This window comes from Acomys minous, assembly GCF_964271855.1.
Source record: "Acomys minous genome assembly, chromosome: 13".
Taxonomy (NCBI): domain Eukaryota; kingdom Metazoa; phylum Chordata; class Mammalia; order Rodentia; family Muridae; genus Acomys; species Acomys minous.
The window spans coordinates 17,466,339-17,487,552 of NC_140495.1; the positions used below are offsets into that span (position 1 = coordinate 17,466,339).

Sequence of the window (21,214 nt, forward strand, 5' to 3'; positions counted from 1 at the left end):
TAAACGCTGATGTTTTCTTAGAGAATGGTTCTATCTTACAGCAGTGGTACAGAAACAGATCAAACTCAATTCTACAGTTCTGACTTTCTCTTGAATTCTCCATAACATCCTAAGTAAAAATCTAATTCGGTGCAAGTAACACTAACCTTAGTCTTAGAAATGTTGGTATATAGGCACAGGTCTGTCCTGTAGCCTCTTTATATCTCATTTTCTTCACCTGCCCCCAAATGAGAACCCCGGTAACGAGACGCAAGGACAGCAGTTGTTGCTTCAGTTCCTCAGCTGCTGGGGTACTGCTAAACCCAAGACTATGTATGCACCTGCCAGACAGGGCTCTTTGGTGATCCACACCACACATAACACACCTTGCTACCTGCCCTGCAGGGCAGACAGTCAGCATCTGGGTGCCCTGGATGGGTGGGAGGGAGTGGCACGCACTCAGCCTTTCACTAGACAGACTTGAGGATGACCACGTGAAGTGGCAATGTCCCCTCAACTTACCCCGGAGTAAGTTCAGCATGGAGTGCGGGTCATGAAGTTGTCTATGAGCAGGACAGGACTCAGACCATGCTAAGAGCTATAAGGAAGATGAAGGTGTGCCTGTGAGAGGCGAGGAGGGCGAGAACTGGGAAATCTCTAGATGAGCACCATGTCTGAGCCCAAGCCTCCATAGTAGCAAGACCGACCGCATGAAGAGCTGGATGCAACACGCTTCCTGAAGAAGAAACCGATGCTGGAATTTCACCTCTGCAGACTCTGAGAGTCTAAGTTGGTCAGTTTCTGACAGGCCAGTGGTCATGGCCCCTTTGGGTGGTCAAATGACCCTTTCACAGGGGTCGCCTAAGACCATCAGAAAACAGATATTTACAATTCATAACAGTAGCAAAATTACAGTTATGAAGTAGCAACAAAAATAATTTTATGGTTGGGGGGGTCACCACAGCATAAGGAACTGTACAAAAGGGCTGCAGCATTAGGAAGATTGAGAACTCCCCTGAAAGGCCAATAGAAATCTCTACTTCAACAATTTTTACAATTTACCCTGGAGGGGGGTGAGATAAGGAAGCGGGTATAATGGTGTAGGGAGAAAGGTTACCATGGAGGCAGGAGCGCTGGGAGGGCTCGCCTCACGCGATGTTCTCTTCTTTTGCTGTGCAGCTTTGTTCCGGGACCACAGAAAGCTATCCTCAAAGGCCACGCACCAGAGGCAGCAAGGCTCTTTCAAGATAAAAAACGCCTTTCAAGCGTCCTGAGAAGTGGCAGAGCTGCTATTTCAAGTCGTTCTAAAAACACACTCTATACCTTTAAACAGGGAAAAGGAGTGATAAAAGCTTCCTCCAAACACAGCAAATGAAGTGATCCAACCAGTCAGCCCTGACCAGACTCCGGACTGAGCGCCCCAGATCAGAGTACTTCCTGGGCTGCACACCAGCATCCGATGGCTGCTCTAAAGAGAAGAACAGGCCCTGGCTATCATCCTCAGGTACCTCGACCCCCTACACTTGTGGTACTAAGATTATCTTGGAGGTTTATTTGACGATTCCTGATCATCGCAGCATTCTGAGAACAATATAACCATGAGGAGGTGGAAGAATGAAAGACGTGTTTTGAAAAGTTGAAAGGAAGCAAAAATTGAAGTTTTTTTTTTTTCTTTTTTGAACAGTATATGCATGTGGACACAGGCCAATGTAAACTCTTTTACTTGCAACCCTCTGTTTTCCATCTGCAAAGCTGCTCTTTTAACACGGTGATATTTAATGCTGGTCAAAGTGTGGAGCTCTCAAACATCCACCCTAGAAATTGATGCTGTTTGTATGGAAATCTGACCTTTGGGACTTGCAGTTGAGCACAGGGCTGTCTTGGTAGACTGGCTGGCCTGGGAGGGGCCTGTGCCAGCAGGATGCCTCTGGGCCCTCACGTTGTTGGCCTGGTCTGGTAAGAAGCAGAGAGTAACTCTCTTCAGCTCTGACTTCCTAACCTCACTGGGAGACTCAGCAAGTCTCCAGGCAGGAACCTGAGTCACACGTCTGGGCTGGACTGTCTATATAGAACTTCCTCCTTGCTCTGGTCATTTTAACATTTTTGCTAATCCATATGTTCCTTAGACAAGAAGAGTGTCATGAGTTAGGCTCTGAGTTCCTTTACTCGGCCTGGCAGCAAGCATCTGGGCTACAGGTGAGTGGCTAGATGCAGGACTGGCAAAGCTCAGAATGAAATGTAAATGGATCTGAGCCATTTAAAACCCCTTAATCTGGGTTGATCAAATGACACAGACTAGAGTAAGTCAGCAGGAAGTCTCAGGGCCAGCCCCTCAAGCATTCTGTATCTCCTCACCCCTTCCATTTCTTTCTTTTCAGGGTAGGGTATTTTCAATAACTAAACATAAGTGCTGCACTGTGTTGAGGTCCAGCAGGTGAAGCCTACCTTGGTTTACAGCTCGCTCCCCAGTTAGCAGCAATGGCTCTGTCTGGGAAGGGAGGGAGCTTTGCGTGGGTGTGTGGGAAGTAGGTCACTGCCGCCGAAGGCCAGGGGAGTGCACTCAGATCTTTTCTATACCTCTGTGCAGGGAATCTGGAGCCATGTGCAGGATTTTTATTTAACCCTTTGTTCCTGGGGCAGCTGCATGCGGACAGCTCCCAGCACCTTCTAAGGAGCAAGAAACCCAGGAATAACCATTTGTTTGTACTCAGGTACACATCAGTTTCATGTACCTAGTGGCGTTTAGAGGCTCAGGAAGACTGTATGTTTCAGTACAGGAAATAGCTAGACCATATTTGAGTCACTTTAACAGCAGGGACTTTTCTAATTCTCTTTGACTGAGCACAGACACTTTCCTACTTAATGTTGGAGAGACTTTGAAAATGTATTTTTTCCTGTGTTATTAAGTATAGTACATTTTTTAAAATAAAAATTGCTTGGTAATTAAAATTATTTTAGCATCTTGGGTCATATTTTGAATCCTTAACAGGTTAAGGGTCTGAACAATGTTGCAAATGGTTCATTTAAATTAAAGTTCCTTGCCAGGCAGAGGTGGAGCACACCTTTAATTCCAGCACTCTGGGAGGTAGAGGGATGTGGATTTCAGTGAGTTTAAGGCCAGCCTGGTCTATACAGCTAGTTCCAGGACAGCCAGGGCTACACAGAGAAACCCTGTCTTAGAAAACAAAAGAAACAAAAAAGTTCCTGCTGCTAGAGACTGTGTCAGCAGTTAAAACATGTGCTGTTCCCTCAGAGCACTGGAGTTTAGTTGAGTGGCTCACACTGCCTGTTAAGTCCAGCTCCAGGGTATCAAATGCCCTTTTCTGGCCTCCCAGGGCACTACACACACATGTGCAGACACACATAAAATCAAAAAATTAAAACAAACCCCTAAGTTTATGCCTTGTCTCCAAAAAGTAAAAATCAGAAAATAAAAAAACAAACAAACGAATAAAAACCCCAAGTTGACTCTAAATTTAGTAAGGCTGTATTTAAGTCAAGAAAAACAGTAAGTATTATTATTGGTGCATCTTGGCTTAAAAAATATAAATTATAACTGACTACAATGGAACTGCCTCCCATTATCTCTGAACTAAGCTATCAAATTGTAACAGTACCAATAAAGTTCTTTCAAAGAGGGAGATCCCAGGTGTGAGAGCCATGGGTACTAAGTGAGAACAAGATCAAACGTTCATTCCTTTATCCCTCAGCCCTCTGAGGCATTTGGCCCAATCTCCATGGGACACTTACATACCAAACAACTCCCCTAACCCCTGCGGCTCTCTGAGCATACAAACTGTACAGCTGGGCAGTGGCCATGCCAAACTTCCAAAGTCTGCATACTCCAGGGCTACATGCTCTAGTCAGAGTCAATACTTTCAACTTTGACCTTTCTGAATGACTGGCATTTCCTCCTGTGTCTGCAGTTTAAGCCATCCAGAAACTGTTGAATCCCGAACTGAGTATGTAAACTGTCAGGAACCAACTGAGGTATATAACAAGTGGGCTATGAAAAATGTGCAGTGTATTTAATAAGCAGTAATCCCTAGACTTGGGTTATCTGTGCAGCTAGGTTTATCGTAAGGTAACTAATTTCAAATTAGAATATTCATAACCCTTTTCTAAGAAGAGAAAATGCGAAGAGAATTAGGTCTGCATACAAATAGAAATCTGTTAGCTTGTAAACTTTTACCTTAATGGCAAAGCAACTATAGGCCTTGAAAGTTTGGAATGTTCTTATCTGAAACATTCTTTCTCTCACATTTCGTAAATAATTCCCATTGGGAAATGCAAGCTGACAGGAATTTTTGGTAATCCTATAAAAATGGCCAGGCAGAACCACACTGCTCTTGAATTGATACAAAGGAACCGAATCATACAACGTAAAACGTAAGCAGTGAACAAAAGTGTGTAAGCGGAGGAGCACAGTCCCAGAGTCCTGTCTCTGCTGCTTAGCAACAGCCCAGGTCAGTTCATCCCCTGCTTGTTGACTACCTAAAATACTACCCCAAACAAACTCCAACTCTCAGTATGCTTGAATAGCATTTACTTGCAGTTTGAATAGCATTTACAATAACAAAAGTGTGTTTACATAATAGCTTACAATCATTCTCCATACAAAATAAACTGACACTCATGTTCACTCTTCGCATGTCTTACCTGTTCCATATACAGCAAGAACTCCCAGATTGTGCTATCTGACCAACTCTTCAGAAGTGCATGGCTGGGATTCACTGAGCCATGAAACAGTAATGCAGACTTAAAAACACATCTTCTCTAGAAATCTTTTCTTCCTTGGTTTATGGTACAGCTATAATTTTACAGCATTTTATACAAACTGGCAGGGTTTATTTCCACACCTTCACAATCCCGTCTCTAGAAGCAGTCACAATGAAGCCCTGAGTCGTCTGGAAGGTGGCGATATCTGTGATGATGTCATGATGTCCCACAGGCAGAGACTCTGGGCCCCTTCGAGGGGTGTCATCACTCGGTCCTACCTTCTGTTTATTCTGAATTTCCTGTTTAGTGGGTAGAAGTTGAAACAAAGGCCTGAGGTTAAGCTTGTGACAGTATTCCTGTGGCTAGGAAGTTAAACCTTGTTTACGGTCATCATCAGATTACATGTGTGGCCATTTATAAATGAACCAGTATAGTCCGTGTGCATATTAATGTGGAAAGTATATATATATATATATATATATATATATATATATATATATATATATATATATATATATATATATATATATATATCCTGGCTTTTTAAAACACTGTTATGCAATGCTTGCTCTGGCCATTTGATATTCTCTAGGTCAGTAACACATGCTTTGGAGGTCTATGGCCACACTGGGGTCTTAGCTTCCTGTTTATTAGTTATGTGACCCAGGACAAATGACTGCCTGCTCCTGACCGCCTCATCTGTAAAAGGAAAGCAGTAAAGTGCTTTTGTTATGTACTTCCTCATTTTTTTATTTTGTGCTAAAAGTTCGTTGTTAAGACTGACAAAAGTGCCAGGTGGTGGCGCATGCCTTTAATCCTAGCACATAATCCCAGTACGCAGAAGGCAGAGGCAGGCGGATCACTGAGTTCGAGGCCAACCTGGTCTACAAAGCTAGTACAGGACAGCCAAGGCTACACAGAGAAACCCTGTCTCAACAAAAATAAGACTGACAAAAGTGAGTGAGCTGCAACGGCACACACACCTGTGAGCCCGCACTCAGGACGGGGGGGTGGGGTGGGGGGGGGGAGGGCAGTGAGCTGAACGGTCTCCACTCCCACTCTTCCCGCCCAGAAGACAAGGAAAACCAAATATATTCCTTAATGCCCAAGGAATCTTTAAATATCAATCTTGGTCAAAGCCTTTTGTGTGCCTACACAGCGCCATACCTGGACGACCTCAGTGCCTTCTATTATCTTCTTGTAGTAGGACACAGACGGGGAGCTGGTACTTCCTGCGACAACATAGGACCTTTCTGGGGAAACCAAGTCCCAGAACCTAGGGGCGAGGGGATAAATGATAATAAAATCTACAGTGTATCAAAGAATTTTCTAGAATTGATAGCAGAACATGAATAGCCGACTGGCAAGGTACTAATGACTTTAAATACTACACTGCCAACACCAAAACGTCGTTTGCATTTGTTGAGACACTGCACCTTATCTTCATGTCTGAGCCAGCTGTCAACAGGATAGGGTTTCCATCTGCAGGACTGCAGTAGATGCCATGGACACTGTGCGGCGAAGGCTTGAACAACAGAAAGACACCAGTATATCCCATAAATGACAACAGAAGTGAACAAACTGTCCATAGCTGCCCAGGCTCCTCATGTCTCAAGACACATAGCCTATGAGAACGGGCTCTCATCCTTCTCTTTTGGGGGAACCTCAGGATCTGACTGACTGCTTTCAAGGGCTGGAGGTGTAGCTCAGTGCTTACAGAACCCTGAGTTCAGGCTGAGCATGGTGGTGCACCAGAGGTCAGTGCTCTGGGAAGAAGAGGCCAAACTGTCACCAGCCCATGGTCAGCTTGGGCTACACACTCAGTCCCTGTCACAAACTGTAAAATCAATTACTTCAGGACTACTTTGCATAAGACCTAGTAAGGGGGGAGGGCAAACCTTTCCTTCCTTGAGCTCATCTGCCATGATACTTCCAGGACCATGACAAATCTATACCAAGCACCAATCATACCATGTACAGATGCTACTCAGTTTGTGCTGGGGTTCTGGCCCAATCCTATCTTTAATCTAGAAAACGTGTTTACCCTGGTGGTCTGACCAGGCCTATGGCTCACTGCCACACCCAGCATCAAGAGAGAACCAGAGCACAGAACACTAGCCTGGGGAAAGTTAAAAGTCAAATGGTATTTCCTAGTGAATGCATATCACTTTTACACCACCATGTAAAGGCAAAAGTCCTAAGCCAGGGGAGCCCTGCATTCTTCATTAGTAGGCTTGGTCTAATTTGCACCTATAGGAGCTCCAATGTGAGATCACAAACATCCAATGGAGCAGACCCAGCAAGCTAGAAGAACTGGAAAACACGCGGCAATGGTCACATGAGAGTTCATGTTATTTAAAACACGAATGTAACTAACTATAAAGGTCATGAGAGACCACGCTTGCTAAAATGCCGAAACATGCTTAGGATGGAGGTAACAGTTGTCCTTTGAAGTAAACATTGGCGCCTCACCTGTAACTCGGAAAGTGGAGGAGCACTGCTGGCCCAGAGAGTCAGTCTCCTGTCGCCAGTTTCCATGTCCCACATGGAGACTTCATTGTTGCCCTGAACCGCTGAGAGACAAAGGCAAGAACTGTTAGCTCTTCTTTCACATCGTGGTAGCAAACACAAGGCAGTCTGGATCTATTTCCATTTATCTCCATCCTGCAAGAAATACTAATATTCTTAAAATAACAGCATGACTTATCACCAGACTGTGTGAGTTAAAAGGTGTTCCTTGATAGCTTCACAGTAAATATATATCCTGCACTCTCTCTAACCAGGTCTTGAAGACTATTCTATAGAAAGACAAATCGAGTTTTGTCCTCGAGAACCTACAGTACAGATGGAGAAAGGAAAGACACGTGGAAACAGTGTGATGAGAAGCACAAAGCTCCTCCTTCACTCAGGCTAGGGAAGAAACAACACACTTGTGGGCTGAGTCAAGATGTACTAGCCAGGCCCCAAAAGCCGGACAGATGTAGTAGCAGGCAGCCTATTTCAGGCAGATTAAACTGAGTGGGCATGAAAGCTCAGGGTGTTTTGGTCTAACTGAAGGATATTTATGACAGGGAGTAAAAGCTGGCTAGAAAAGGAGAAACCGTGGGTCTGACAGAGAATCTGTCCCTTAGGTAATGTGATTTGGTGTGTATGTGAGAAAACAGCAGGATTCATTCACTTATCAACGCCTACAGAGCTGGCACTATTCACTGTGGCACTGTCCTGAGCACTGACAGAGCAGGTGAATCCCATGTTTCTGGGAGTTTCTACTCTAGGGCAGACTCAACAGAAAAATGTAAGGAGCAGAGGGCGGAACCAATCGGTGAGGCTGGCGCAAAGGGGGAGGACAGGAGGAGCATGGGAGCGGGTGACACACTACACGCACTCTCTGAACTTTGGCCTGTATGAATTACACACCAGGCTCCCATACACTGGATTCTACATGGGTTTGACCTGTAGCAACCTAAAAAGAAAAGATGGCCCCCAAACACATAGTTCAAGGTCCTACTCCTGAGAACCTGTAAATGTTGCCTTAAATGACAAAGTGATTTTCAAAGATGTAACGAAGGACCTTGAAAGGGGCGGACTATCCTGTGGGCCCTAAATGCCATCAAAAGCATGCCAGTAAGAGGGGCAGACTCGTCAGCAGCAGCAGCGGATATGGGTGTTATGCTTCTGCCCTGAAGAGAGGACATTAGCCAATCACTGTAGATGAGAAGCCAGCGGAGGAGACTAGCAGTGAAGTCACCACAGCCTCCACATGGCCCTGTCTCCACACCACAGCACACAGCTCAGACTTCAGGCTGCAGACCCCTCATAAGTGTGTTGTATCACCAAGTATGGACAGCCCCAGGAAGGGAGAAAGATCACTCAACCTCCTAACTGTACCCCTCACCCCAAGTCGCTGCTTCAGATGCAGAGATGGCTCAGTGGGTAAGAACACACAGCCTGATGACCCAAGTCTGATCACCAATTCCACATAAAAAGCCACATGCAGCAGTGCACATCTGTAATCCTGGCATTCTTCAGCCAGATGGTAGGTGAAAACAAGAGAAGTGCTTGGAAGGTCTACATGAGCAACAGAACATAACTCAGCAACAGAAACCAGAGTGGGCCTGCCTCAAGAGCATGGAGAAGTGACTCCAAAAGTCATTCTCTGACCTCCTCAAGTGCACAGGCCCTCCCCACCCCCACCCCCCGCCCTCTCTCACACACACAAATCACTGTTCCCCCCCCCAAGGTGGGCTTTTCTATTCAACATCATTGTAACCCCAATACCAGACCCCCCCCAAGCACCTCCTGCCACTCTACTCCTAAGCATGCTTCTGTGATGCCTGGTCTCTACCCTCACCTTTAGAAAGAAACCCTGCCTTGTTGGAACCCTGACTGGAGGATAGAAGAGGCCATATAAAGCCACCAGGACTAAGTGGGCTGCTGTGTGGTGTGTCGGCCCATTTTCCCACTGCTATGACCCTAGCAAATGACTGCAGGGTTTATTTTGGCTCATCCATCAATCCTAGTGGCCAGGAAGCAGGACCAGGGGGCATGGCTATGCTACTGGCTCTCTCCTTTCTCTGCTTTTGTTCCACCTGGGTTCCACAGCGAGGCTGTGAGTATTTGAAAGAAGAGGGCTAGGGAAAAGACAAAAAACTAAAAACTGAGTAATGAGGAGCTATCATCTAGCAAGCTAAGTTGTGCTACCAGACTGTGTTTGATGTTTCACCTCAAAGTCTTAAGTGATAAGGTGTTCTCAACCAGACTTCACAGATAAGGAAAAGTAAATTGGAGGATGTGCCCAGGTGAGGCTCAGCAACGAAGAGCACTGCTGCTTCCCAGGAAAGGAATGGTGTGGTGGTAATGGCTGATGGCCTAGTTCTGAGCTTAAAACATACTGGTGGGCAGCTTTCACATGAAAGCAGACTCAAGCATTTGATTCAGATGTAAAATAAAAACTCGAAGAGCCCAGGTCTCGGCAAAGATATATAATACAAGTCCCAACCGAATGTCAGCCCCGCACCTTACCTGCAATTACCCAGGACTGGTACAGGGGGTGCATGGAGAGGCGCCGGATGCGAGCTCTGGAGGGATGGCAGTGACTGGATATTGGCAACTGGAACCGCATGTCCCAACACGCCATGGTGCCGCTGCTTGTGCCTCAAGTTTAAAAGGCACAAACCATTAACATCTAAGCAAAGCACATGATGCTGCATTTATAGCAAATGCTAAACAGTAGTGCCTTTGGATGAAAACATTTTTAGGTTTTTGTTTAAGGCAGTCTTAGTATGTCACCCTAGCTGGCCTCAAAAATCCCAGAGATCCACCCACCTGCTCTACCTCCTAAGTATTGGGTTAAAGACATGCTCAACCATACCTAGGCCTGTGTATTTTAGAACTGCCTTGGTCACTTAGAAAAAGGCTTTGTTGCCAGGCCCGTTGTTTCAAGTCTGTAACCTCAGCTACTCTGGAGGCTGAGGCCTATCTGGGCTACAGAGAAAGTTCAAGACCAGCCCAGGCAACAAGTGAAACCTAAACACAGGACTGTGGCTGTAGCTCAGCAGTACAGCACTTGCCTCATATGCACAAGGCCCTGGGATCACCTCCCAGGACTACCAAGAAAGAGAAAAGGCTTTGCTCCCATGAGGTTGTCTCCCCAGTTTCAAACAGCACCTGCAGTTGCCGAACAACAGTCATAAAGTGCTTATCATAATGCAATTAAAGTACTGTCTAATTAATGCAAATTCAAAATGAATAATTCATTAAATACTGGCATTGTTATTAACTGCCAAAGGCACCCACAAAACCAGAAGCTGTGGAGAAGAAGCTGCATTTGGTGAGCCAGAACACGCAGACTGCCTGAAGAACAGATGTCTTCACTGATACCCAGTGATCACTACAAAGTCCAAAGTAGCAACAGTTTTGTGTCTATCATTAGATCCAATCATCTCCATTTCTCCTTTGCTCCAAAACACTCTGCAGATAGATATGGGTGTCCAACCACAGCAGAAAATGGGTGAGTGCCCACACAATCTCTCCATGGCACCTTAAACTCTACTGAAGAAGAACGGCCTCAATGGCAAAAGAGCAATGGCTGTCCCAGCAGCAGGCAGCTGAGCAGAGTGGAGCATAGTCTTGGGTTGGCTCCAACCCCACAGGAGAGATGGAGAGAAGGGCAGCTGGGCCCTTCCGTGCTCTTTGCCACACTCACAGCCACAGGTGGCATCAGTGGCCCTCCTCAAAGCTGCTCAGGCTGCCTAAGACATTATTTTCTGTTGCGAACTTGCTAGCTATGCACTATCTAATCGTCTGCAGTGCTCTGGATGTTACCATCTTCCAATACATAAAAATTAATAACAGGAAAGATATTTAATGGTGATACAGTATGAACTAAGGAATCCTGGAACCTAAACTCAAGTACAGAAAACCTTAACTTCTTTGGGGTCTGAGGGAAAGAATATGGTACTTTTGAGGAGCACATGCAAAGCACTATGCAGGGAGGGGCCTGGGGCATAGGTCAATTGGCAGAGTGCTTGCTTAGCATACAAAGTACTGGCTCCACCCCCAGTACTACACGAGGCACTGTGTTGCCCAGCACTTGGAGATGGACAGGAAGAAGTTCAAGGTCATTCTCAGGTATTTTGACCCCAGCCTGGATATGTTATAACTCTGTGTCAAATACAAAAGAAAACAAAAACACTACAGGACAAATGTGACTTCTGAAAACAGGAAAGGGGAGGAGGTGATAAAATCAGTGCCAAGGCCAAGCAATATAAAGCTTCTTAGGAGGAATATACTTTAGTGACATACAGAATTGCCACTATACTTAACAACACACAGAACTTCCGGTATAATTGATGACATGCACTGTGCCTTTCAATTACTAAAGGTTTTAAATATTTTTACCATAAAATACGTGAAGTAACAGGTTTCTTAATTACTTGATAACCTCATTCATCAATATAAACTTGTCAAAATATCACATTGTATCCTGTAGATACAAAGTAGGATTACTGCAATTAAAATGACTTTTTTAAAATCAGTAATCCCACTCACCTGTATACACCTTAGAAAAAATGGGATAACAGTTCCTCCAAAACTCCCTTGCCAGCACTTAGGAGGCAGAGGCAGGTGGATCTCTGTGAATTCAAGACCAATCTGTTCTACAAAGCAAGTCCAGGACAGCCAAAGCTACACAAAGAAATCCTGTCTCGAAAAACAAAATTTAAAAAACCGACTTGCAAATGTTTACAGCAAATTTACTCAGAAAAGCCCCAAAAACTAGAAAAAAATTAAACTATCCAACTAGAGTATGGGTGGTCAGTACACAAGTTGTCTATAAATAAAGTGAAAAATAATTTAAAATTCTGCATATATGAAAATGAAAAAGCTTCACAAAATTTATGTTTGATAAAAAACATACACATTTATGATTACAATTCTGTGACAGTCTAGAAAGGGAGAAATACAGCGGAGACAGAAACCTGATGAGTGGTTTTACACTGGTGGAGAAAATGACAGCAGATGCTTGTGAGGGTGTGCGGGAGGGAGACCCCCACTCAGCGCAGCCACTGTGGAAGTGAGCATAGAGGCTCCTCAAAAACTAGAAACAGGTCACCATATGATTCGGCTCTACTCATCTTAGGCAAATACCCAAGGACTCTATACCACCTGCAGAGACACCTGCTCACCCACGGATATTACTGCTCTAGTCACAACAGCTAGGAACTGGAAACAGCTTAGTTAATGTCCATTAAGAGTTGAATGGATAATGAAAATGTGGTATATATACACAATAAAGTGTTATTCAGCTGAAAAGAGACTGAAATTAGCAAGTTTGGAGGTAAATAGTTGGAACTGGAAATAGCACACGTACATAACAAAGATCCACAAAGACAAACATCGTATGTTCTCACTCATGCAGACCTTAGCATCAAATCCTTAGCTTTGTGCAAACGTGGAGTACCTTAGACCCCAGGAAACTAGGAAGGGGCCATGCGGTGGGAGGGGACACTGAGAAGCTGGTAGGAAATGGGTGATATGACAGGGAGAAGAGCAGTGAGGGGGAGGTGGGGAGAACTCACACTAGAACCTTGAGAAAGCCAAATGAAAGCTGCTGTCATGTAAGTGTTTAGCCAAGCTACCCTACACAGGGGATAGTGCCACAGAAGCCACAGAAGCCACAGGCAGGAGGACCACAGCAACACAGTGTCTTCTGGACACAACCTGACTCATGTACTCATGAACACACAGTAGCTGTGGCTGCCTACACAAGAGAAGCCAGTTGGCAGTCTAGCACGAGGGGAGGGGGAAGTGGGGAAGAGAGGGAGTCTCACAGTCCCTACGCCTGAGATAAGGACAGCTGATGCTGCTAGGGGACGGAGTCAGTTTGCTTTAAGCATGTTGCCTCAGGTAGGTCAACCATGCCTGAGGATACCCTACGCCCATGCATATGGGCAGGACAAACTGACTGGGTGGCTTTGGTTTTTTGGTTTTGTTTTTTAAAGGAACATGAAGTTGGGAAGGGGTGTAAGAGTGAACAGGGAGAAGTGTGGTTAAAACCAATTTTCAGAAGAGTTATTTGTATTGTGTTTGTGGTAAGGTAAAATTGTATACACTAGAGTATATATTTTCAGAACTCAGAAACACTTCAAAAACCAACAAAAAAATAGATGAAAGATAGCATGCATCTTGAGTCTTTAGGGGAAAGGAGTGGGAAGACGGTGAAACAGAAATCCATTGTTCCGCTTTTCCACGAGGCCCTGTGAAGCTTTCAGTCCACTAAGTCTTCAAAGCAGCCTTTGAAGGAATTAGTCCCATTAGAGGATGAAGACACTAAGTCTCTGAGTTAAGTAGCTTGCCTGAGGTTACTGGAGTTTAAAACCGCTGGCTCAGGCTCGCATGCTGTTTTCTGTAAGCTGGAGCTTCCGCAGCAGCACAGAGAACCCAGCAACATGCTACAGTGACTATACGACAAGGGCTCACTGAGCACAAGAAGAAACTTCGCTGTTCTATGATGCTGGTTCACCCTTTCACACAATGCCTTGCTTGAGGATTTTAAAAATACAATCTCATGTAACCCAAGCTAGCCTAGAATCACTACGTTGCTGAGTGCCCTTGAACTCCTGCTCCTCTTGCCCTTACCTGCCAACCACCGTGACCGTAAGGGTGCACTCCCATAGCCTGCCCAACTACACCTTTTATAATACTTTGTGTGGTGCTAGAGGGTATGGCAGGGCCTTAGGCATACTAGGCAAGCACTCACTGAGCTGCCTCACTGCCTCACATAGTTTCCTAGTGAAAAATAAACTGAAGACATTATTTATCATAGTAATTATGAACACAAAGGAGATGGAAAATCCCCAGGAAAAGCTGGCAGTCTTAAGATGCTACTCGCAGCTGTTGGTGGCATCCCAACCCAGCTGCTGGCTTACCTATGCAGAGCCAGCATTGGTGGATGTCCACAGCAAAGGAAGTGATGAGGCCTGACTTTAAGTCATGTTTTAATGTCCATGCGTTGCTTGAAGACCTGAGGTCCCATCCAACCAGAGAGCCATTCACCGTGGCGTAGGCAAGAACAGACTGTGCCCCAGAGTTGAAGTGATGCATGTCCACCACGCAGCCATCTTCCTTCTGATCCAGAATCCTACAGGAACACAAAAGTAAGGACATAGGCTTCTCCAGTCACAGAAAATGGAGAGCTGGTTCCCACTTGCAATAAACTGACAGCCAGCTGGAGTGAAACACCCTGTAATGCCAGCACTTGAGAGGCAGAGACAGCATAGTATGATTTCTGTGAGGTTGAGGATAACCTGATCTACATATCCAGTTCCAGGACAGCCAGAGCTGAGACCCTCTCTACAAAAGAAAAAAAAATTATGTGATCTCCATTAGAATTACAGCTGAATGTTTTTAAAAGATAATTCTAGACACAGGAAAGCTGTAAAAAGTTTCTGTGCATTTTTAAATTCCGTTTCTCCTCATATTGCCATCTTATATAAGTAGACTATTTATCAAAACTAAGAAATCAACTATGTTGCAACACTAATAAAATTGATCTTTGTGTGAAACACAGGGATTATTACAGATACATATATAGCAATGCATCTTTTCTCATAGAACCACACAAAACTGTCTAGCATCCTCCAAAGTATTCCATGCAGCCTGTCTGAAATCTAACTCAATCCAGCTTCTCACCTGCGACAAAAGCAAATTCTGTTCTTTTTCAGAATGTCAGAGTTGGAAACATTCAACATGCCTTTTGTTTTTTTAATGTATTTTATTAATTTATTCATATTACATCTAAATTGTTATCCCAGCCCTTGTATCCTCCCATTCCTCCCTCCCTCCCATTTTCCCCTTACTCCCCTCCCCTACGACTGTGTCAACATGCCTTTTGAATCTGACATTTTTCATTAGCAAAACTTATTTCATATTTGCCAATGATGACATCATAAACTAATAATTCACTCCTTCATACTGCAGCACTCTAGTCTACTGCATAGCTTTGCCAGGTTATTTTTTGTTTGTTTTTCAAGCTGGGGTGCAATCATCACATAGTACACTCTGCCAATGATTTAAATGAACTCAAAAGTATTAACAGTCATCCTCTGCTGAAACAATTTTTAGGAAAACTGGAAGCTATTTGTTGTTAAAAGGCACTGGTAATATGTCCTGGGTGAAAGCTAATCAAATACATTTAGTGATTATGCTGAAAATACATACATTTTTTTAAATGCAAAAGCAAAGCAAAACAACAAAACAGCCTAAGTGCCTCAAGAGAGGTTCCTTCTTTTCTTAAGCTACAAAAGGACTTCAAGGCAGCCTTTTATGAAATTAAACTCTTGCTCTGCTTTTTCTGTGGGGTACACTACCTCTTCCCAGCATGCCCGTCAACCACCCTGCTCTAACAAACTCACTTGACTCTAATCTTACCTTTCAGTACATGTGTGCATTGCTCATTCATGTATGTGAGTGTGAGCATGTGTGTGACAGGTCAGAAGACAACCTTGGGTGTTAGCTCTCAGGCACCTTCCACACTTTGAGACAGGGTCTCCCGCTGGCCTGGAACTCTGTTTGGTACACAGGCAGGCTAGCTGGCCTACAAGCCTCCAGGGATCCCCTGTCTGTGCCTCCATCTCTCAGTACTAGGATTATGGTATGTACTACTTATTTGGGCTCTAGAGATCTGAACTCAGATCCCCTGGCACCTGCAAGGCAAGGACTTTACCAACTGAGCCATCTTTCCAGTTCTGCCCACTGAAACTTGACCTATGCCTTCCAGGTAAGATGGAACACTGCCACACTGCATTCATACTATCAATTGTCTCTATCTTCCAGTGGACTACAGACAGATTCTCAGCAAACACAACATAGGACCAACAATATGGCTCAGTGGGGAAAAGCGATTGCCACCCAAGCCTGAGTTTGACTTCCAGGACCCATAGTGGAAGGAAAAACTGACTCTTGAAAGTTGTCCTCTGACCTCTACAAATCCCGGTGCATGCACTCACACACAACATAATGTTTTTAACAAAAGAGAGAGAACACAATTGGCATCCTTAGGCATAATATCATTCAGAAAAAGGCTGTCTTTACCTTATTTTATGTTAATCTTTAAATAACTATTAATTTACCAAGAAATGAGATTAATAAATAAAACCAGTCAACATTTTATTTTAGAATGATAAGCAAATCTTTGTCTAAAAAATATCAAATGTAGGCATTTTAGTGTCAAGCAACAGAACATGCATTTTCTTGACTGACATTCTGTTGCTAGACAAACTGGCTAATACCTGTGTCATTCAGAAAGATTCCAGACTAAAGCACTGCCTCTGTGCACTCTACTGCAGAAATTAAGAGGCAAAGGCTCTGCCCTCTGAAGCTCAGCACATCTGAGTGTCAGAAGCAGTTTCCTGCCCTCCAGGCTTACCAGGTGGATTGTACAACAGGGGAGCGCCAGTTGGTCCACACCGCAGTGCAGTGCCCTACATGCAAAGTTAAAAAGACAGCGGACAGTACCTGCTTTGTAGAGGGTGGATTTTAGGAGACTTGGGTAACTTAGAAGCCTCAATTCCAAGAAGCTGGACAGCTCCATTATCAGACGCTATGGCCAAGTAGTGGGAACCCTGGCAAAATGTCAGAGTCTTGACTCGCCCTCCAATTCGGCTATACGTAAGAATAGACCTGAATGAAAGAAATACAAGAGCACTTCTGAAACGGCCACAGCCCCTGTGCAAACACTAGTTCACGCAGTTACTAACAACCATATTACTGAGGTCCATTTTATCTTCCTGATTGCTAAGAGTCCACCACACCTTATCTTCTTCAGATGTCCATCTTTAAGCACTTCTGTCTTATTACAGAGACTGGCCTGTCCCCAAGTTCTGAACCAATGCTCCAACCTGTGCAACACCTTAAATGCTGTATCATTCAGTTTGGGGCCAGCCTGGTCTACAGAGTGAGTTCTAGGACAGCCGGAGCTAAAACAAAGAAGTCTCGTCTTAAAGACCCGACCCTCCAAACTAAAACAAACAAACAAACAAAAAATAATAAAATTATTATGTACGCCTGTGTTTCTTTTACTGACTTTTCATTTACAGTCTATTCAGTGCAATGCCAAGAGAGAATAAACACAGAAATAACAGTTAGGTATAATGTAAAAGCAAAAGCCCTTTAATCAAATACATAGCTAACCCATACTTTCCCGGGCTGGTAAACACGAAGCAGGCTTTCATGTTACTTTAGTGTCGAGGGTATTTGATTTCATCGCATTTTAGTTAATTATGCTCAATGAACTAATAACAAGAAAAGCAGCAGAGCGTTCCCCATCCTTTCAACGTAGATTAGATTCACTCTGATTTATAGTTGTTCTTCTGGCAGAACCAATTAGGCAAAAAGCAAACAGGAAAATGGCAGAATTAAACGAGAATGACACAGAGACTGAGGCAGAGGCTGATGGGGAAGTAGAAAAACCTCCAGCAGGGAGGACCACATGCGCAAACCACCCAAACCTAGCCCCTTAGGATAGTCACATTTATCACATGCATATCTGGGCATCCAAAGGCTCAAAGACATCAGCTATAACAACCAGGCTCTAGAGCAATAGCCTTGTTCTGCTGACTGTGCACAGGACAGTATGAACATAGTTCAGCCAATCAGCTCGGCTCAGCCATCAGAACACATGCGGAATCTGGCCACTCCCACGGTACACTGCTGCCACCCTAGCCAATACCACATCTCCTTCTCACATTACCATGACGACCATTCCTAGCTGCTGATGCCTCACCATCTTTGTGTTACTCTCCCCTCACAGCCAGAGCCATCCTCTGCCATCTCAGATGGTGACTCTCCTCTGTTCACAGGCTCCCAAAACCTCCCTCTCACTCACCATCAAAGTCCTTCCTAAGTGCCCTCTACAAACTGCTGCCTCCTGCTGCTTCTGCTCCGGTTACAGGAAGCTTTCTGTTAGGCATGACTGACCAGGTCCCCCACCCCACCCAGGACCTCTGAAATCCAGAACATTCAATGAACCCATGTGGCTCTTTCTCCTTTCTTTCAGTTCATTTTCCTTGGTGAGGGGTGTCTGGACAATTCACTGAGAATTCCAGCCCTGCCACATGCCCCAGTCCCTTGTCATCTAACAGGATCATTCAATACTTTACTTACTACAGTTCTTGCTCTCTCACTTCCCACAGGACTCTGGTTCACATACCCCTAGGAATCCCGTGCTCCTAAGCAGTTGTGGCACAGAGAAAGCGTGCTGTAAGCACCGCTGGCTTAGCTGGATAGGCTAGCCACACTATCGCATGTTACCTCGTCGTGGTGGTCTTTCCCTCCATCTTCTGACTGTTCCAGATTTTCACTGTGCCATCATTTGAACATGTTGCAAAGAGTAAGTGTTCATCAGAGACTCTAATTCGATTTACAGCAGATTTGTGCTCATGAAGATGTGCAACTAATAGCCCTTTCGGACGCCACCCTGAGGAAAAGCAAAGTGTATCTTAAACTGTGGTTGAAAGACACAATCACCCGTCACCCTCTAGCCACAGTTCTCAGCAACTAACTTCAGAGCAATCATCCGAACCAGTCAATTTAGAGGTCCCCAGCTAGCCCATCCAGAGGGGTTTACTGGGCCATGACAGTTACTGACTAAGACAGCACAGTAACAAGTAGCTCAGTCAGCTTCAAAAAGTCTCCACCCACACAGCAGTTACGTACTCCTCAGAAAAACCCTGACTGCTCACTTAGCAGCACGGGGTGTGACCAGCCTAGCCTAGACAAACAGCTTGCAGGCCACTGTCTGAGCAAGAAAGTTGCAAAACCGCAGCTTGAGACACTAGGGTGACCCAGGCTGTGGCTGGACATCACTGAGCTGCATCTTCTCAGCTGTAACATGGAGCTATATCACTTAACCCAAGGGGTGGGTATGCATGCAAGTAACACGCGTGGTCCAACACTGCCCCAGCCCACATGACCACTAAGAGGCCGGCCAGCAATGGTGGCACACACCTTTAGTCCCAATACTCAGGAGGGAGAAAAGGTGGGTCTCTGTGAGTCCAAGGCCAGCCTGGTCTTCATGACAAGAGCCATAGCTACTTAGAGAGACAACAAAAAAGCAAAACACCTAGATTGTTAGATTCTCCTTTGCCAGCAATCACTGCTTCCATGGTATAAACACACTAGAATTAGAAGGTACAGACTCGGACTCTACATGGCCTTCCTAGAACTTCTTAAACGGCAGCTATAATTCTCTGCACTTTACCACGCACATTCTTTTGTGTATAATTAATTCCTCAGTTACAAGTTCTGAGATAAAAGCTCATGTTTCATCCTATAATGAGAGAATGACCTCAGTGCCCAGCACAGGTCCCTGCACATAACTGTCTTCCACATGTATGCACAGCTTATATACATTAAACATTACATTTTATACATTTAATATCACTTGATTTTAAAATAAACCAAAAAGCTGAAGATCAGACCTATAGTAGAAGTCATTGCTATGCCCAAGGGGTAGCAATGTCACTTTAGAATGACTGTTTTCTTACCAGAAGCAAGAAAAAAAAAAGAAAGAAAAAGGAAAACAAGAAAGAAAATGAAACCAGGAACCCTGCCATTCCTATCCACGGTTCTCCCTTGGATAGCTAAGTCGCCCAGTGGGGCACCAGGCTGAACACAGTGCTAGCCTGAGGGGCCATGAAGTCTACATGCTCCACAGACTGGGTAAGTATTTTATAACTGCTCAAGTGTGGAAAGAAGAAAAGAGTAAAGACCCAGCGGTCACTGCACACTCCTGTGACTGCTGAATAAATGTGTGACTCCATCTATATACAAATGCTGCCTATGAAGAGAGGGTCACAGAGCAAGACTGGGTGTGGCCATCTTTTCTATGCTCCTAAGCAGATCTGGCAGGTAAGTGACACTAGCTTACGTCACAGAAACAGCTCGAACATCTCAGGATATTCATTTTGACAGAAGCATCTGACTAGACTCTGCTTAGCACTGAAAAATATTTTCTAAATCATCAAACCTTCAAGCGGCCTTGACCAGTATTTCCTGAGGTCACACAAAGCTCAGGGGGATTCCTGTGATCTTTTCAGAGTCTAAACATAAACACACAGTGCACTTCTTCTCAGAGTTTTAAAGGTAAGTGTCTACTATTATAGCTCAAATACTGAAATTCATTAATTTTTTAAAAACCTACACATCAGAATCAAAGAGTAGCTCTGCCGCATGTATGAACCAGGCTGCTAACACAAGGGGACCACACTCTGGTCCCAACAATCTCTCCGTTTCCTTTCAGCGCTCTCAGAATGCAGGAACTGTTTTGCCAAATTCTCTCGCGGTTTTGGGTTTCTGTTGTTGTTTTTGTTTTTTATGTGCATGGGTCTTTTAGCTGCATGTCCAAGCAGCACATACATGCCCAGTGCCCAAGGAGGCCAGAAGAGTGAGTTGGAGCCCCTGGACCTGGAGTTATGGATGGTTATGGGCAACTATGTGCGTGCTGGGAATCAAACCCAGGTCCTCTGCAAAAAGCAGCCAGTGCTCTTAACTGCTGAGCCATCTCTTAAGATCATTTTGCCAATTAAAAAAGATTTATTTATTTATTATATATAGTTTTCTGCCTGCATGTATACCTGCCAGGCCAGCAGAGGGCATCAGATCACATTATAGATGGTTGTGAGCCCCCATGTGGTTGCCGGGAATTGAACTCGGGACCACTGGAAGAGCAATCAGTGCCCTTAACCTCTGAGCCATCTCTCCAGGCCCATTTCGCCAAATACTTAATGTTGATGATTAGCTAAATGCTGATGTTATACATTATTGTGTTCTTTTCAAAAATCTCCATGTTTTCTGAATGTCCTACCTTTTCTTAAACAATATAATCAAAAAGTAAACTCTCCAGTAAGCAGAAAAGTTAATATAATCAAAAAGTAAACTCTCCAGTAAGCAGAAAAGTAAATATAATCCAAAAGCAAACTCTCCAGTAAGCAGAAAAGTAAGAGCAGAGGTCTGCCCC

General features: G+C 44.5%; 2 protein-coding genes across 3 annotated transcripts in view; one reads left to right on the forward strand and one right to left on the reverse strand.

Annotated features, from left to right (window-relative positions):
* Positions 1 to 4,371, forward strand: part of COL6A6 (collagen type VI alpha 6 chain) — a 136,783-nt gene extending 132,412 nt beyond the window's left edge. Inside the window, exon 36 of the mRNA XM_084751672.1 lies at positions 1,159 to 4,371. Within this exon, the coding sequence (XP_084607798.1) occupies positions 1,159 to 1,354 (196 nt within the window). The 3' untranslated portion in view covers positions 1,355 to 4,371. The remainder of the gene's footprint in view (positions 1 to 1,158) is intronic.
* A 137-nt stretch (positions 4,372 to 4,508) lies between these two features.
* PIK3R4 (phosphoinositide-3-kinase regulatory subunit 4) overlaps positions 4,509 to 21,214 on the reverse strand; it is a 48,991-nt gene continuing 32,285 nt past the window's right edge. For both annotated transcript variants that reach the window (XM_084751674.1, XM_084751673.1), the window contains 8 exons: positions 18,508 to 18,673; positions 16,714 to 16,878; positions 14,127 to 14,338; positions 9,721 to 9,852; positions 7,171 to 7,271; positions 6,135 to 6,223; positions 5,866 to 5,974; positions 4,509 to 4,997 (listed from right to left, as the gene is read on the reverse strand). In XM_084751674.1, coding sequence (XP_084607800.1) covers positions 4,827 to 4,997; positions 5,866 to 5,974; positions 6,135 to 6,223; positions 7,171 to 7,271; positions 9,721 to 9,852; positions 14,127 to 14,338; positions 16,714 to 16,878; positions 18,508 to 18,673 — 1,145 coding nt within the window. In that variant the 3' untranslated portion in view covers positions 4,509 to 4,826. The remainder of the gene's footprint in view (positions 4,998 to 5,865; positions 5,975 to 6,134; positions 6,224 to 7,170; positions 7,272 to 9,720; positions 9,853 to 14,126; positions 14,339 to 16,713; positions 16,879 to 18,507; positions 18,674 to 21,214) is intronic.